This window comes from Chrysemys picta, unplaced genomic scaffold (assembly GCF_011386835.1).
Source record: "Chrysemys picta bellii isolate R12L10 unplaced genomic scaffold, ASM1138683v2 scaf410, whole genome shotgun sequence".
NCBI lineage: Eukaryota > Metazoa > Chordata > Testudines > Emydidae > Chrysemys > Chrysemys picta.
In genome coordinates this window covers 19,797-33,907 of record NW_027053117.1, presented here as the reverse complement: position 1 = coordinate 33,907, position 14,111 = coordinate 19,797, and the positions used below count along the sequence as shown (strand labels likewise).

The following is a 14,111-nucleotide window of genomic DNA, read 5'->3' as shown; positions in this document are numbered from 1 at the left end:
CTTGCCGGGCCCTGCACACCTACCTAAGGCCAACAGCAATACAGGAGCCAGTGTCAGTACTGTGTGACTGTCCCACTGCGGGACTGAGCTAATGACCCCGATGGGAGCTGCTGGAGGGCCAGACCCAGAACCTTGGTGCGGGTTACAGTTTATATGAGGCTTGGTTTTCCAGCGAGCCCAGCAGCCAGTGGACTGAGATCTTTGGAAACTGTGTCGTGTCTTTCTCTCCTGCCGATCGTGAGCGCCTGGGACCTTGAGTCCATTACTGGCGCCAGGGGCCCTGTTTCTGAGCTGTGGGCACAGATCGGAGTCGGTTCCTATCTCGGGAGCTGCATTCACTGAAATTTGCCTTCTCTCTGCAGGGAGGACGGGAGACGGCTACGCTGTAGCTCAGGGTAAGTGACAAGAGACCCATCGCCTCTTTTCAAGTGACCATCTCTGAACAGCCATCAGTATTTGCTTGTGGATTTTAGCCTGGAGCCACTGACAGGAGATCCTCGCTCCCACTCATAGACCTTGTCTACAATGAGGCTTTTCGGGAAATCTCCAACTATTGCTCTAGTACCATAGAATCCTAGAACTGGAAGGGACCTCGAGAGGACATCTAGTCCAGTCCCCTGCACTCAAGGCAGGACTAGATATTATCTAGACCAGGGATCTCAAACTCAAATGGCCACGAGGGCCACATGAGGACTAATGCATTGGCTCGAGGGCCACATCACTGACACCCCTCCCCTGTTGCCCCCAGCCCTGCCCCAACTCTGCCCCTTCTATTAGGCCCCGCCCCTTCCCTGCCTTTCCCACCCCTTCCCTGCCCCCATTCCAACCCCTTTCCTTGAATTCCCCACCCTAACTCCACCCCCTCCCTGCTCCCAGGGGGTGCAGGAGGGGTGCGGGGTGTGGCCAGGGCTCAGGGCAGGGAGTTGGGGTGCAGGATGGGTGCAGGGTGCGGCAGGGGGCTCAGGGAAGGGAGTTGGGGTGCAGGAGGGTTGGGGTGTGGGCTCCGGCCCAGCGCCACTTACCTAGAGCAGCTCCGGGGCCAGGACAGGCTCCCTGCCTGCCTGCCCTGGCCCAGCGCCACTCCGGGAAGCAGCCGGAACCACATGCCTGCGGCCCCTGGGGAAGGGGCCACAGGGCTCCGTGCACTGGCCTTGCTGCTCCTCCAGATACCTGCCCCGAAGCTCCCATTGGCCACGGTTCCCCGTTCCCGGCCAATGGGCGCTGCGGAGGGGCGGTGCCTGGAAGGGAGGGCAACGCACAGAGCCCTCTGCCCCCACCCCCACTCCCCGCCGCCACAGGGACGTGGTGCCGGCCGCTTCAGGGAGCGGCGCAGGGCTTGCGGCGCCACGGGGGCTATAGTTTGCCCACCCCCAGCCTGGAGGGGGTGGGGAGTGGGCCACGGGGAGCTTTGCAGGCTGCAGGAACTAACCCCACAGGCCGCATGTTTTAAGACCTCTGATATAGACCATCCCTGACGAACCTGTTCTTAAAACCTCCAATGAGAGAGATTCCACAACCTCTCTAGGCAATTTATTCCAGTGCTTAACCATCCTGACAAGATTTTTTTCCCTAATGTCCAACCTAAACCTCCCTTGTTGCAATTTAAGCCCATTGCTTCTTGTCCTGTCCTCAGAAGTTGATGAATACAATTTTTCCCCTCCTCCTTGTAACAACCTTTTATGTACTTGCAAACTGTTATCATGTCCCCTCTCTGTCTTCTCTTCTGTGACTAAACAAACCCAATTCTTTCGATCTTTCCTCATAGGTCATGTTTTCTAGATCTTGAATCATTCGTATTGCTCTCCCGTGGATTTTCTCCAATGTGTCCACATCCTTCCTGGGCACAATGCTCCAGTTCAGGCCTAATCAGCACAGAGTAGAGAGGAAGAATTACTCCTTGTGTCTTGCTTACAACACTCGGGCTAATCATCCCAGAATGATGTTGCCTTTTTTTGCAACCGTGTTACACGGTTGACTCATATTTAGCTTGTGATCCACTATGACCCCAGATTCCTTTCTGTGGTACTTCTTCCTAGGCGTCATTTCCCAATTTTGATGTGTGCAATTGATGGTTTCTTCCTAAGTGGGGTAATTTACATTTGTCCATATTGAATTTCATCCTATTTACTTCAGACTGTTTATCCAGTTTGTTCAGATCATTTTGAATTTTAATCCTGTCCTCCAAAGCATTTGCAACCCCTTCCTGCTTAGTATCGCCACAATCTTAATAAGTGTACTCTCTATGCCATTATCTAAACCCTTGATGAAGCCATTGAACAGAACCAGACCCAGAACTGATCCCTGAGGGTATGTCTACACTACGAGAGTAGTTTGATTTTACTTAAAGCGAATTTGTGGAACCGATATTACAAAGTCAAAGCCACACTAAGGACAGTAATTCGACTTTGTGAGTCCACACTAACAGGGCAAGCGTCGACATTGGAAGCGGTGCACTGTGGGCAGCTATCCCACAGTTCCTGTAGTCCCCGCTGCCCATTGGAATTCTGGGTCGAGCCCCCAATGCCTGCTGGGGCAAAAAATGTGTCAAGGGTGGTTTTGAGTAACTGTCGTCATTCAACCCTCACTCCCGCCCTCCCTCCCTGAAAGCGCCGGCGGGCGATCAGTTCGCGCACTTTTCTGGTGATTGATAGCGCGGACGCCACAGTACTGCGAGCATGGAGCCCGCTGCGATCATCGCTACAGTTATGGCCGTTGTCAACACCTCGCATCTTATCATCCACCTTTTTCAAAGGCAGATGCTGAGAAATCGGGCGAGGAGGCTACGGCAGCGCAGTGAGGACATTAAGTCTGAGAGGGGCACAGACCTCTCGCAAAGCATGGGACCCCGCGCCGTGGACATCATGGTGGCAATGGGTCATGTTGATGGTGTGGAACGGCGATTCTGGGCCCGGGAAACAAGCACAGACTGGTGGGACCGCATAGTGCTGCAGGTCTGGGATGAATCACAGTGGCTGCGAAACTTTCGGATGCGTAAGGGAACTTTCCTGGAACTTTGTGAGTTGCTGTCCCCTGCCCTGAAGCGTAAGGACACACGGATGCGAGCAGCCCTGACTGTCCAGAAGTGAGTGGCCATAGCCCTCTGGAAGCTTGCAACGCCAGACAGCTACCGGTCAGTCGCGAATCAATTTGGAGTGGGTAAATCTACCGTGGGGGTTGCTGTGATGCAAGTAGCCAACGCAATCGTTGAGCTACTGCTTTCAAAGGTAGTGACCCTGGGAAACGTTCAGGTCATCATTGATGGCTTCGCTGCGATGGGATTCCCAAACTGCGGTGGGGCTATAGATGGAACTCACATCCCTATCCTGGGACCGGCCCACCAGGCCAGCCAGTACATTAACCGAAAGGGCTACTTTTCAATGGTGCTGCAAGCACTGGTGGACCATAGGGGACGTTTTACCAACATCAATGTCGGATGGCCGGGCAAGGTTCATGATGCTCGCGTTTTCAAGAACTCTGGTCTGTTTAGATGGCTGCAGGAAGGTATTTACTTCCCTGACCACAAAATAACTGTTGGGGATGTGGAGATGCCTATAGTGACCCTCGGGGACCCAGCCTACCCGCTAATGCCCTGGCTCATGAAGCCCTATACAGGTGCCCTGGACAGTGAAAGAGAACTCTTCAACTACCGGCTGAGCAAGTGCAGAATGGTGGTGGAGTGTGCTTTTGGACGTCTCAAGGGGAGATGGAGAAGCGTACTGACTCGCTCTGATCTCAGCGAAACCAGTATCTCCATTGTTATAGCAGCTTGCTGTGTGCTCCACAATCTCTGTGAGAGCAAGGGGGAGACGTTTATGGCGGGGTGGGAGGTTGAGGCAAATCGCCTGGCTGCTGATTATGCCCAGCCAGACAGCCGGGCGATTAGAAGAGCCCAGCGGGACGCGCTGTGCATCCGGGAAGCTTTGAAAGCTAGGTTCCAGAGTGAGCAGGGTAACCTGTGACTATTAAGTTTGTTTAAACAGAAGCTGCACCTGCCCCCGTTTCTTTACCCACTTAATGTTGACTATCCTCTCCAGTTACATACCTTGTTCACCCCGTCTCGCCCCTTCCAACACACCTTTAAAAATAAAATAAATTAAACTTTGTTCATTAACACTGTTTTCTTTATTAAGGATTTCGTGGTAAAGTGTTGAAACTGGGACGCAGACTGGTGGGGAGTGGGTGTAGTGATGGAAAGGACGCTTCTAAACTCGAGGAATGACAGGCTCCTGCTCCTAGAGCGGTCCGCAGTGGTGGACTGGTTGTTTCAACGGAGCCTGCCACCCCTCCTTTTCGGGACTCTGTGTGTGGGGGCTATCTGACTTTGTGGCGGGGGGGGGAGGGGGAGTTACAGATCCCCTGCTGCGTGGCTCTGTCATCCAGGCTAAGGACCGCTGCATAAGATCTGTAACCACCCTCCCCCGCCACACACTCACATAGCCCCCCCCCACACAGAACATGAAAACCACCTCCCAGCCTGACCAGGGTGCCTAGTGACTGCAATGTGTGTGTGACCTTCCGCTGAACCTGCCCCCGTGTCTGTACCCTGGTAAAGGTGACTGTCCTCTCCAATTACCAACTCCCTTCCCTCCCTTCAAACACACTCTCCTCTAAAAAGCAACAGAGGGTCCTGTGGCACCTTTAAGACTAACAGAAGTATTGGGAGCATAAGCTTTCGTGGGTAAGAACCTCACTTCTTCAGATGCAAGTAATGGAAATCTCCAGAGGCAGGTATAAATCAGTATGGAGATAACGAGGTTAGTTCCATCAGGGAGGGTGAGGTGCTCTGCTAGCAGTTGAGGTGTGAACACCAAGGGAGGAGAAACTGCTTTTGTAGTTGGATAGCCATTCACAGTCTTTGTTTCATCCTGATCTGATGGTGTCAAATTTGCAAATGAACTGGAGCTCAGCAGTTTCTCTTTGGAGTCTGGTCCTGAAGACTCCAAGTCTTATCTTGGAGTTATCTCCATACTGACTTAAAGGTGCCACAGGACCCTCTGTTGCTTTTTACAGATTCAGACTAACACGGCTACCCCTCTGATACTCTCCTCTAAAAGAACATGATGGAAACAGTAATTAACAGAAACGTATTTTTTATTAAGAACTACACAGTTAGGGGATGAAACTGGGACGGGGCTTGGGTGAGGTGCTTGGAGCGAAGGAAAGGACTTATAAAATCTTTGGGAATGAGAGCTTTCTGTTACTTGAGCAGTCTGCAGGGGTGGAGTGACTGTTTTCACGGCCCCTGCCGCCCCTCCTTCTTGGGACTTTGGGTGAGGGGGGGATGGGACTTTGTGGCGGGGGAGGGCGGTTAGAGAGAGAATGCAGCGGGGCTCTGTCCTCTTGTCCTGCAGAACATCTACAAGGTGCCGGAGCGTTTGCTCCCTCATTAGTCCAAGCAGCGTTTGAGTTGCCTGCTGGTCTTCCTGCCGCCACCTGTCCTCCCATTCGCTGTGTGATCGCTGGTATTGCAACATGTTCTCCCTCCATTGGGTCTGCTGTGCCGCCTCGGCTTGGGAGCAGCCCATAAGTTCTGAGAACATCTCGTCCCGTGTCCTTCTCTTTCGTCGCCTGATCTGCGCCAGCCTCTGGGAGGGGGATGCTGGGGTAGGTCGGGAGACACTCGCAGCTGTGGGATGGGAAAAAGGGAGTGAATTCATCAGAAAGATACAATTTTGCGAACAATGAATATAGTCTTTCTCTGTGAGCAAGACCATGCACAGCACCTATCACATGCGCACTCAGTACAAGGTCGAATTTTCGGCCTTCCCATTGAGTGCCTGTGGTCTTGCTGTACAGATCACACAAGCGGGGCCGGACAACGGAATTCGGCTAGCAGGTGGACATGGTAAGCCGTAGACTTTTGGCTGCTTAAAGCTTAATTTATAGCAGTGCCCTCCTTTCACGTTCCAAGCAATGCTCCTAGCATTGGCCAGTTCCTGCTGCCGGCAATCCGGCCAGCATGAACTCTGCCCCTGTCCCAACCCCCTCGCGGCTGTCCCTGGGAAAGATCCCTCCATGCTGCCCCTGTCACGCCTCCACCGCATGGCTGTAAACCGCCGGTTACAGTTATGTAAAGGAACAGACAATCAGTCCCAATACTAACATTCCCCTAATTCAAAGCAGGTCACCATGAGTGATATCACTCTGATGACGATTTCGGAGACAGAGAAAGACCGCATGCTGCGTGAATGCCAGCAAGCACCAGGGCCGTATGCCACCATGCTTTGCGAGGCAATGATCCCGGAGTACTTGCTGCTAGCCTGGCGCGGAAAAGTTTCCTACCATGGAGGACGCAATAAGGCCGCTCTCCCCAGGAACCTGATGCAAAGGCTTTCACAATACCTCCAGGAGACCTTCGTGAAGATGTCCCAGGAGGATTTCTGCTCTATCCCCGGACATATTGACAGAATTTTCCAGTAGCTGCACTGGCAAGGACTAGAAACTAAAGCGCCTAGGGCAAACTAATCATGAAAAACCCATTGTTAAGATACCATTCCTATTCTGTTCAAAATAAATGTTTAAAACACTTACCTACTGATGTTTCCCCTGATTCACGGTCTGGGTTACCACCTTGGGAGGGTTGGTAGGGGATCTCCGTGAGGGTGATTTCCCCTGGCTGTTGGGGAAATCAGCATTGAAAGCGCTGTCGACTGCCTCGTCCTCCACATCTCCTTCCTCATCTTCCCCGTCCGCGAACATCTCCGAGGAAGCGGCCGTCGACAATACCCCATCGTCAGAGTCCACGGACAGTGGTGTGGTAGTGGTGGCGGCCACACCTAGAATGGAATGCAGTGCCTCGTAGAAACGGCATGTGTGGGGCTGGGATCCAGAGTGTCCATTTGACTCTTTGGTCTTCTGGTACCCTTGTCTCAGCTCCTTAATTTTCACGCGGCACTGTGTTGCATCCCGGCTATATCCTCTCTCCGTCATGGCTTTGGAGATCTTCTCGTAGATCTTGGCATTCCGTTTTTTTTGATCGCAGCTCCGAAAGCATGGACTCATCGCCCCACACAGCGATCAGATCCAAGACTTCCCGATCAGTCCATGCTGGGGCCTTCTTTCTATTCTGCGATTGCATGGTCACCTCTGCTGGAGAGCTCTGCATCGTTGCCAGTGCTGCTGAGCTCGCCACGATGTCCAAACAGGAAATGAGATTCAAACTGGCCAGACAGGAAAAGGAATTCAGATTTTCCTGGGGCTTTTCCTGTGTGGCTGGTCAGAGCATCCGAGCTCGGACTGCTGTCCAGAGCGTCAACAGAGTGGTGCACTGTGGGATAGCTCCCAGAGCTATTAGCGTCGAATTACATACACACCTACCCTAATTGGACATGGCCATGTCGAATTTAGCGCTACTCCCCTCGTCGGAGAGGAGTACAGAAATCGATTTAAAGAGACCTCTATGTCGAAATAAATAGCTTTGTTGTGTGGACGGGTGCAGGGTTAATTCGAGTTAACGCTGCTAAATACAACATAACCTCCTAGTGTAGACCAGGCCTGAGGGACCCCACTTGTCATGCCCTTCCAACATGACTGTGAACTATTGATAACTATTCTCTGGGAACAGTTTTCCAACCAGTTCTGCACCCACTTTATAGTAGCACCATCTAGGCTATATTTCCCTAGTTTGTTAATGAGAAGGTCCTATGAGACATTATCAAAAGCCTTACTAAAATCAAGTTATACCACATCTACCATTTCCTCCCATACACAAGGCTTGTTACCCTATCAAAGAAAGCTATCAGGTTGGTTTTACACAATTTGTTCTTGACAAATCCAGGCTGACTGTTACTGTCACCTTATTATCTTCTAGGTGTTTGCAAATTGATTGCTTCATTATTTGCCCCATTATCTTTTTGGGTACTGAAGTTAAACTGACTGGTCTGTAATTCTTCAGGTTGTGCCTAATCCCCTTTTTATAGATTGGCACTATGTTTCCCCTCTTCCAGTCCTCTCTGCCATCTTCCATGACTTTTCAAAGATATTGGTTCAGATATCTGCTCTGTCAGTTCCTTGAGTATTCTAGGATGCCTTTCATCAGGCCTTGGTGACTTGAAGATATCTAACTTGTCTAAATCATTTTAAACTTGTTCTTTCCCTACATTAGCCTCAGATTCTACCTCAATTTCACTGGTGTTCACTATGCTCGACGTCCAATCGCTATAAAACCTTATGGTGAAAATTGAAACAAAAAAGTCATTTAGCTCTTTCCCCATTTTCACATAGAGTCATAGAATCTCAGGGTTGGAAGGGACCTCAGGAGGTCATCTAGTCCAACCCCCTGCTCAAAGCAGGACCAACCCCAACTAAATCATCCCAGCCAGGGCTTTGTGAAGCCTGACCTTAAAAACCTCTAAGGAAGGAGATTCCACCACCTCCCTAGGTAACCCATTCCAGTTCTTCACCACCCTCCTAGTGAAAAAGTTGTTCCTAATATCCAACCTAAACCTCCCCCTCTGCAACTTGAGACCATTACTCCTTGTTCTGTCATCTTCTACCACTGAGAACCGTGTAGATCCATCCTCTTTGGAACCCCCTTTCAGGTAGTTGAAAGCAGCTATCAAATCCCCCCTCATTCTTCTCTTCTGCAGGCTAAACAATCCCAGTTCCCTCAGCCTCTCCTCATAAGTCATGTGCTCCAGCCCCCTAATCATTTTTGTTGCCCTCCGCTGGACTCTTTCCAATTTATCTACATCCTTCTTGTAGTGTGGGGCCCAAAACTGGACACAGTACTCTAAATGTGGCCTCACCAGTGCCGAATAGAAGGGAATGATCACGTCCCTCGGTCTGCGGGAAATGCCCCTACTGATACAACCCAAGATGCCATTAGCCTTCTTGGAAACAAGGGCACACTGTTGACTCATATTGCACACTGTTGACTCATATTCGGCTTTTCGTCCACTGTAACCCCTAGGTCCTTTTCTGCAGAACTGCTGCCCAGCCATTCGGTCCCTAGTCTGTAGCAGTGCATGGGATTCTTCCTTCCTAAGTGCAGGACTCTGCACTTGTCCTTGTTGAACCTCATCATATTTCTTTTGGCCCAATCCTCTAATTTGTCTAGGTCCCTCTGTATCCTATCCCTACCCTCCAGCGTATCAACCTCTCCTCCCATGTTCTGTTATTGTCTTTCTTTCCTCATTGACTAATGGGCCTACCCTATCCTTGGTCTTCCTCTTGCTGCTAATGTATTTGTAGAATGTTTTGTTGTTACCCTTTATGTCTCTAGCTAGTTTGATCTCGTTTTGTACCTTGACCTTTCTGATTTTGCCCCTACATACTTGCATTATTTGTTTACAGTTATCCTTTGTAATTTGACCTAGTTTCCACTTTGTGTAGGACTCTCTTTTGATTTTTAGATCATTGAAGATCTCCTGGTTTAAGCCAGTGTGGTCTCTTGCCATCCTTCATTGCTTTCCTGTGCAGTGGGATAGTTTGCATCTGTGTGCTTGATAATGTCTCTTTGAGAACTTTCCAACTCTTCTGAACTGTTTTTCCCCTTAGACTTGCTTCCCATGGGATCTTACCTAGCAACTCCCTGAGTTTGCTAAAGTCTGTCTTCTTGAAATCCATTATTTTATTGTGTTGTTTTCCCTCCTACCATTCTTTAGAATCATGAATTCTGTCATTTCATGATCACTTTCACCCAAGCTGCCTTCCACTTTCAAATTCTCAACCAGTTCCTCCCTATTTGTCAAAGTTAAATCTAGAACAGCCTCTCCCCTAGTAGCTTTCTCCACCTTCTGAAAGAAAAAATGTCTCCAATACATTCCAAGAACTTGTTGGATAATCTGCCCTGCTTTGTTATTTTCCCAGCAGAGGTCGTCTTCAGTAGTGTAGAGTGGCTGTAGACACATGTTCTGTAACCTTGCTCAGAGGAAGTCTAGATGATGCAGTGGTTAAAAACACCTGAACCCCATCTCCTCAATTGCTCCACCTTTGCTATCACTGGTGGAATTGCATTGCTTGCGGGGATGGGTCCCAATTTTTCTAGTGCAGAGAAGGCGATGGTCAGGAATGTATACGGTGGTGTTGGGCAGAATTATTATCCCCCTAGAGCTGTGCTGTGTGTGGCTGAGTGTGACCCTGAAGGTGTCTGACCTGCTTTTAATGTTACACTTCTTTTGACTTACCTGAAAGTTGGTTTGGTGCTTGTGAAGTCTGGGCCTGATCCAAAGCCTGTTGAAGCCAATGGGCGTCTTTCCATTGACGTCAGGTCAGCACCAAGCTGTCACCTCGAGGACCACGAGTTCAAATCCCCTCCTCAGTTGTCTCCTGCAATTAGCTTTAGGAACTAAAACTATGGGAAATATTTACATAAATGATGGACTGTCTCAGAGGCCATCTAATGCCTGGCACCAAGAGTCAGTATAAAATGCGTAGATCTGCCGGGCCCTGCTAGGGTGTAGCCGTCCAGCTCTCTCTTTACCCTCTCAGGGGTGTCTCCAGCGGGTACCTGAGGGGGGTTGAGAAGTGCCAACACAACCTCCTCTGAGCATCCCCCTTCCTCCTACAGTTGGCCCTGAGTCGTGCCTCCTTCGCTCCTCCTCGTTACTCCAGAACAACGGAAATTCACATGCAAGAACTTTGCTAACGTGGAGTTAAGGTTGCAGGTGCTCAACCCTGCCCTGGGCTCCCTGTGTCCTTTCAGAATGAGAGTGTTGAATTCCCAGAAGTCAAAGGTTGGCAAACCAGGATATGCCGAGGTAGAATGATGCTTCCCACGCAACTCGAACTCTGCCCCAGTGGGTCTGGGAATAGGAACAGGAAGTAGAACAGCACCAGGCCAAACCAAACTCACCCTTGTCTGTGTGCCCAGCACCAACCCAAATCAGCGTTCCTCTTCATACCATCCACACTGTTCTGTGCAGCGCCATTGATTAAGGCGGGAATTGCTGTCGATTGGCAGGGTGTGAGGGTGAAGTCTGTGGTCTGCTTGAGGGACCCATTTGGGCACAGACCGAAGGGGGCAGAGTTGAGGTTGTTTGGCCTGAGTATCCATAGCCCAGCATTTCTTAGTTTGCTAGCCTTTGACTGTTGAGTGTTCAGTGCTTCCATTCTGAAGAGACAGGAAAAGCACAAGTCAGTGCTGACCTCGTACAATGGTAACGTTTTTTGCATGTGAATAGTGGAAATCCAGGGCAGCTGCATTGTAGACTGATCTGTGCACCAACCACCTCACTGCTAGGGAAGAGTAAGGTGATGACTGTTCCCTTTGGATAAGAGTCCCCCGTATCTACTAACTACGCTGAAGCCCTGCCTTGTGAGAGATGCTAATATACTCTCTCTCTTCTCCTCTGCACAGCAAGTGACCAAGGATCTAGTGGCTCTGACAGATCTGCCAAGGGTAAGTGAGGGGGGCTCTAGCCTGGGGGTTCACTGTTCTCACTGAGGCCTCTGGAGAGAGACACCTAGTCCAAGTCATTGGACCCTGAGTCTCACTGGCCCGTCCCCTCTAGCAAACCAGCCCCACGGAGCAGAACAGGGGAGTTCTGGATCTCTTATTTCCCTTTTATTCACACAGGTTTGCAGCCAAATCCCCCTTGTTTTCTCTGCGATGAATTTAGGTGTGAAAGACTCTAGTGAGAGGGGTTTCTTTGTGGTTGCTGATAGAGCATTGGGTGAGATTTGTAATGATAAATCCAGCTGCTTCAGAGAACAGTCTCCAGTGAACCTGCAGGAGGGACAGAGCCCAGCACCTGAGGCTCCAGGAACACAGATCTCTGACACTGGAGCTAAAAGCTTTGTCGGCGGGGTTAGAGATTTTGTCCACTAAACATGGAGCCACTAGGGTGACCGTCCATTATGGCAGGTTCCCTTTAATAGACGTTGCCTGTGTTTAACTTCTGCAGCTTAACAGAGCCTGTTGGAGTCTGTGCCACAACCTGAGGGGACCCCAGAGAGGAAGATGGATGAGCTCTGCTCTGTCTCCCTACAAGAACCAATCAACCTCTCCCAGCTTTTCTCTGGCACTTGGAGTGTCCCAAGTGGGATTTCTGGCCTCATTTATCTGCTCACTGAACCACGTTTTACCTTTTAGATGTAATAGTTTTCTGTAATAATGTTTTATTTGCACAAAATAATTTCCAAAATGTGAATGGATAAAAACTCTTTTAGTAAGAGTTTAGTATTTGCTAGCATTTAGTGTGTGCACTCAATGCTCTACGCTGCGCAGTGCTGTTTGCACACTCTGTACGGTATGCTAGATATGTGAGCAGTAACTGCTTGTGTGTATATGGTGGGGGACCTATTTTTTTTCTGTAGAATTTCATGATTGTAACATGGTAAATGGCCTGGTCTACTCACAGCTGGTAGCACGGTTGCTATCATCAGCGGAGGAAGTCTGCTGGACAGGAATAAGTGTCTGCATTTAGTTTATAAGTGCCTCTAATGGCCTGTTCACCATTTGTAGAGCCATAGAAATGCTGGGCTAGAAGGGACCTCAAGAGGTCACTGGCAAGACCAAGTAAACCAAGACCATCCCTTGTCACACCCCAATGGCCCTCTCCCTCAAGTCCCCTGGGAAGGCAGATCAGTATTGTATGTTGCTAACGCTGGTGCAGTATTCTGGGAAGGGTTAAAGGTGTGAGTGAGTGGGGAATGGAAGGTTCCTTTGCAGGTTTCAGGAGGCCAAAGGAGGGAGAGAGAGACAAGGGAACGGGTTAACTTGACACTCCAGCTAGGCCTGGATAAGAGGTTGACTCCAGCCCAAGGTCACTGCACACAACAGATTCTCTGCTACCTGCCAAGAAAGAGGGGGGCCGAGCTTCCAACCCTGCCCTGCCATAAGAAAGGAGACTCACAGAACAGAAACTGCAGGGGCTGCGAAAACGAGGGAGACTGTGAAGGTCAGCAAATGGGAGAACAGCCGTCTCCCATCCCCTGAAGCCGGAGTGTTTTGGGGAAGCTGAGGAAGCCACAGAAAACCGGTTCAGACTGGGGCAGAGAGCAAAAGCCCTCAGGAACACCTAGGGTAAAAACCCTCCCGAGAGCGGAAGCAAGTTGGAGATTTACAGCGGACCCCGGACAACCTGTGCCCAGGGAAGAACTCCCGTCCCCCCTTCCCCCCGCCTTCTTCTTACATTACACCCAGACTTGGGTTGTGCGTGTGAGAGTATGGGTTAGGGCTCAGGCACTAACGTTTCCTTCCTTCCTTCCTCAGAGTGACGTGGGAAACACGCAGCACTCTCCGCTGTTATTTTCTTAATAAAACTTTAAACTTAGTTACTTGGTGTGCTCTCTTCATCTCCACCCCTAAAAATCCTGCTGCCTTAGACTGATCACCTAAGGTCTCTGGCAGCTTGGTAACATAAATCTGTCACACCCTGACAGATGTTTGTCCAGCCTGTTCTTAAAAACCTCCAATGATGGGGATTCCACATCCTCTCTACGTAACCTATGTGACTAAGTGGGATATTTTCCTAATGTTGCGTATGTATACTGTGTGTGCCTCAGTTTCCCCCATGTGCTACATGTCTAACCAAGGTGGGAGGAGGGGTGTCTATTGTTGCAGAGGACCAGGTGTGACCCAGTCTAGCAGCCTGGACCCCAGACCATAGCCTAGACACTTTGTAACTTAGCAACTGATGACCTGAAGGCCCATCCCAACTTGGAGCCAGCCAGTTATGGGCAGCAGAGAGAACAGAGAGCTGAAGAGAGAGAGTCACCTGGAGATCTGTTTGCCTGGGAAAGAAGACAGGATGGCGGCGGGGCCTTGGAGGGGATATAGGAGGGACCACAGGAAGGAGGAGTCACTTCTGGGCTGGGAACAAGGAGCCGCCTGAGCCCACCTGGGTGGGGACAAGCCCAGCAGGACGGTGCTGAGAATTTCTTGCTCAAGGCCCCTGAGAACTTCCTGTGTTAGGTTCAGACGTAGAAGAAGCCCTTCTGTTTTGCACCAGCTGGGAGTCGATGCAGTCCAGAGACGCGGGGAGGGGGGGGGGGGGGGGGGGGGGGGCTGCATTGCTTCTTTTGGGTGTGAAGCCTTCTCCAGGGGTCCAGTCCAAGTAGACTCACTGCGGCGCGGTCACAGCGAGGAAGGCAATGTGAGAAGGCTCAGGAGGTGTGGTACTGGGAGGTGGAGGAGCCTACGGCTTAAACCCCAAGCAGCAAGTATG

The 14,111-nt window shown here is 50.5% G+C and overlaps 1 protein-coding gene across 4 annotated transcripts in view; it reads left to right on the top strand.

Annotated features, from left to right (window-relative positions):
* LOC135978692 (class I histocompatibility antigen, F10 alpha chain-like) overlaps window positions 1-13,217 on the top strand; it is a 35,788-nt gene extending 22,571 nt beyond the window's left edge. For 2 of the 4 annotated variants that reach the window (XM_065579544.1, XM_065579548.1), the window contains exons 6-8: window positions 363-395; window positions 11,300-11,341; window positions 11,847-13,217. In XM_065579544.1, the coding sequence (XP_065435616.1) occupies window positions 363-395; window positions 11,300-11,341; window positions 11,847-11,851 (80 nt within the window). In that variant the 3' untranslated portion in view covers window positions 11,852-13,217. The remainder of the gene's footprint in view (window positions 1-362; window positions 396-11,299; window positions 11,342-11,846) is intronic. The other 2 variants (XM_065579545.1, XM_065579546.1) reach the window with 2 other exon arrangements.
* Window positions 13,218-14,111: the final 894 nt, after the last annotated feature.